This window comes from Otolemur garnettii, unplaced genomic scaffold (genome assembly GCF_000181295.1).
Source record: "Otolemur garnettii isolate 467f Iridium unplaced genomic scaffold, OtoGar3 scaffold00037, whole genome shotgun sequence".
Taxonomy (NCBI): Eukaryota; Metazoa; Chordata; class Mammalia; order Primates; family Galagidae; genus Otolemur; species Otolemur garnettii.
In genome coordinates, this window is record NW_003852432.1 from 86,295 (window position 1) to 89,539 (window position 3,245).

A 3,245-nucleotide genomic window follows, 5' to 3' on the forward strand; every position below is an offset into this window, starting at 1 on the left:
TCACATAACATACTTTGTTGCTGTTTAAGTTTGCAAGTCTCGGATCAAGAGACACTTTATCTAGACTTTAATCTAGATGAGATCCTGGATTTTAGATCTCACATGACTGGATAAGACTTTTGGAGTCTTCCTCGAGGAGGAGATGGTGTGTATTTTGTGTATAGGAGCAAATATTAACACTGTCTCTACTGTAAGAGTATTATAACAGTGCACACTTGCCACCCTGTAGGTCAGCAGTATTAAAGGGCCATGGCATTAGGAAGGTTGAGAACCACGGCTGCAGGTAGAGTATGCTTCTCAGTCCAATGTGAGGATTGTCCATGCAAGTTGGTTTTGGCCAATGGAATATGAACAACTTGACTTATGACATATCTAAGCAGGAGCTTTAAATATGCTTACATGGGATAGTTTGTCTTTTGCTCCTGCCCTTCACCGTGAAAACCGTTACGTCCTAGGTAGGGGCTGTCCCATCAGCCTACTGCCAGAAGATGATGGCTTATGGAACAGAGTCAATCAAGTGAGCCAAGCTTTGGGGAGAACTGTGACTAACCCTCAGCCCATGAAAAAAGAAACATTTGTGGTAAGTCATTAAGATTTGGAGTTATTTGAGTATTCCCTGGGTGCAGACTAATGCAAGATTTTGTATATTCACCCTTTTTATTATATCCTTCTTTTCTATAATATGATTAAGTTTTCCTGTGTTGGAGAATTTAAAGACCAAATTTCTAATTCCAGCTTATTTTTATTAAAGTGCTTCGGTAGATAGTGTTATCAACAATCAACACAAACGTTGTTGAAACATTCACAAATAAAAATCTTCTATTTTATAAATCACTCAAATAATGTTTTTCTATGCAGTAACAGTAATCAGCATTGGAGATTGGTCAATCTGAGTTTATTCCTAACTATACTCATGGGTTCTCAAATTGGGAGGGTCAGCCTGCTTACCTTAGCATATGGGGCTGGCTGGCAATACATGAAAGCAAGGTCCAGCAAGTCCATGGCAGAAAACAATTAATTAGTTTCTCCATCTGCAGTGAGAATTAATCTTCCCTTAGAGAACAGTTGTAAATAATAAAGCATGAAATTTTAAAGTTTAGCATTCTTCCATACCTCAAAAGGCACTCCCATGAGTACTTTTAAAAGGGTAACTTACTTGTTCTTGACACAATTTGAATACTGTATGGCTTTAAAGGAAAGAGACTGATGATTGCTCTTTCCTTGAAAATTGTCTTTTCATTAAAATCACATTGAAATCTAGCCTGACCCTAGATTAATAACATTCATAGAAGACATTCTTAGTAGATTATTTTTATCACAGTAGGACTGCTATTTAGATAAAATTTACAAATCATCTAAAGAAGTTTCATCCATTACATATTTAATTCTCCATGACCCTGCCATAATCACAAATCCTCCTCTCCTGAAGCACAAAGACATCGATTCCAAAGTTTACCTACTAGATTTTGGTATTGTTCCTTTTGATAGTGTCAAGTACTCTATCATGACCTGCAAGTGAGACTGTGGTTGACAAAAGACAAAATAAGCAAATTGACCAGGTGTCCTAGCACAAAGTGACCTGGTGTCATCATATGAAAGACTCAGTAGTGTCTATGTTGGGGAGGGGATTTGCACCATTGACAGTAAAAAGGCATGAAGACACAGACGTCATAATTGTGGAGACAGAAACAAAATAATCCTGAATAAATCAAAAATTTTTCTAAAACCGATTTCTTTTGTGTACTATGTAATTCTGCTGTAAATGAAAGAAGTGTAAAGAGGTTTGTATATCAAGCCTAATGTTTTCAATGAAATGTGCAATACTTCTAGGTAGAAACAGTATTGCTAAATTTCCACATGACATTTTGAAACTGCTTGCAGTAAAATAAAATAAAAAAATCATTAATCAACATTGGAGAAAAAGAAAAATGGTAAGCTGCGATGCTCTTACTGTGCTTTTCAATTAAAAAAATAAATCAATCTTGAACACAAATGAGCATGCCATCTCAATAAATAAAACCTCCTGTAGCTAACTTGTCATTTAAGAAATGAACTGCATGAAAAGGATGATTTTCTGCCGTGTACTCAGCCATCTTAAGACTAAAGTAGCTTCAGGAAAAACATGAAACATCCCTAAAGATGGCCTGATTATTTCATATTGGTATTGGCTGTGACTCTTTAAAAATAGCAGAGCACTCCATGCCCTATATAGAGTACACAAGGAAACAATATTCACATTGAACACAAATCTCTTAGAGAACGAAGAAAAAGAAACACCACACAACATACTTTTCTATAACATGCACTATGTAGGGAATAGTAAATCATCATCTTCCACAAAGGTGAAGGTGCTCTAAAATCATTTTAGAGCTAATGATTTTAGAAAGAGTGAGTGTCAAAATTTAAAACTTAAAATATAGACTTAATTTCAAAGTTGGTTTTGCCAAACCTCTTAAAAGTCCTAAGAATCCACAGTGAATAAGAAGAAAACTTTCTCCCTAATTTACGACCTGCGCCCCCCACTGTCTGTGATGAAAGTTACCAGTCGAATGCCACAATAAACTTCCTCTCACTCTTGTGGCCAGCTGAGGCTAACTGGGCACCCAACTGACCCCTGGGCATACTACAGTGAAAAAAAAAAAAAAGTCATTTTGTTGTGAATTAGGATCCCAGCCTTGCATCATGTCTAGGCCCAATAGCTCCCAGAAAAGCCCTAAACTATACTGGATGTCCTAGTGCTTAGCCAGATCTCCCTTTGACAACCACTCCTAGAAATGGCAATGAAGGCTGGATGGGCAAGGTAGGCAGAGCACCATTTATTGGAGCCAACCTCCATCTATCGATGCTTTGTTGACAAGAGCTCAGTTAGTGATTCTGGAGCAGTTCCTCCCAACAGATGGGCTGTGAAAACACCTCACGCTCCAGCCAGAGCTCATATGAATAGTGGAAATCTTCAGGCAGATCCAACTTCTGCCCCAGTACACTCTGCAAGCAGTTATCCACAGGTGAAAATTCAGAATCTTGGGGTCGGTCATACCGGCGGCTGTTAAAAGCCTCAACGTTGGCTCTCAAAGTACATTCTTCGGCTTGGAAGTCCCATGGCCTGGCATCAATGTCTTTGTTAGGAAGAGAGGAAGAAAAAGTTGTATACAACTTAGGATACTATTCTCCTTACCAGAGCATGGTCTATGGGACTCCAACGATGAAACTGCTCAAAATTACATCCCACCCCTCTTTCTTTCTTT

General features: G+C 38.2%; 1 protein-coding gene across 1 annotated transcript in view; it reads right to left on the reverse strand.

Moving 5' to 3' along the window:
- Positions 1-2,280: 2,280 nt before the first annotated feature.
- STRIP2 (striatin interacting protein 2) overlaps positions 2,281-3,245 on the reverse strand; it is a 48,617-nt gene continuing 47,652 nt past the window's right edge. Inside the window, exon 21 of the mRNA XM_003789740.3 lies at positions 2,281-3,116. Within this exon, the coding sequence (XP_003789788.1) occupies positions 2,866-3,116 (251 nt within the window). The 3' untranslated portion in view covers positions 2,281-2,865. The remainder of the gene's footprint in view (positions 3,117-3,245) is intronic.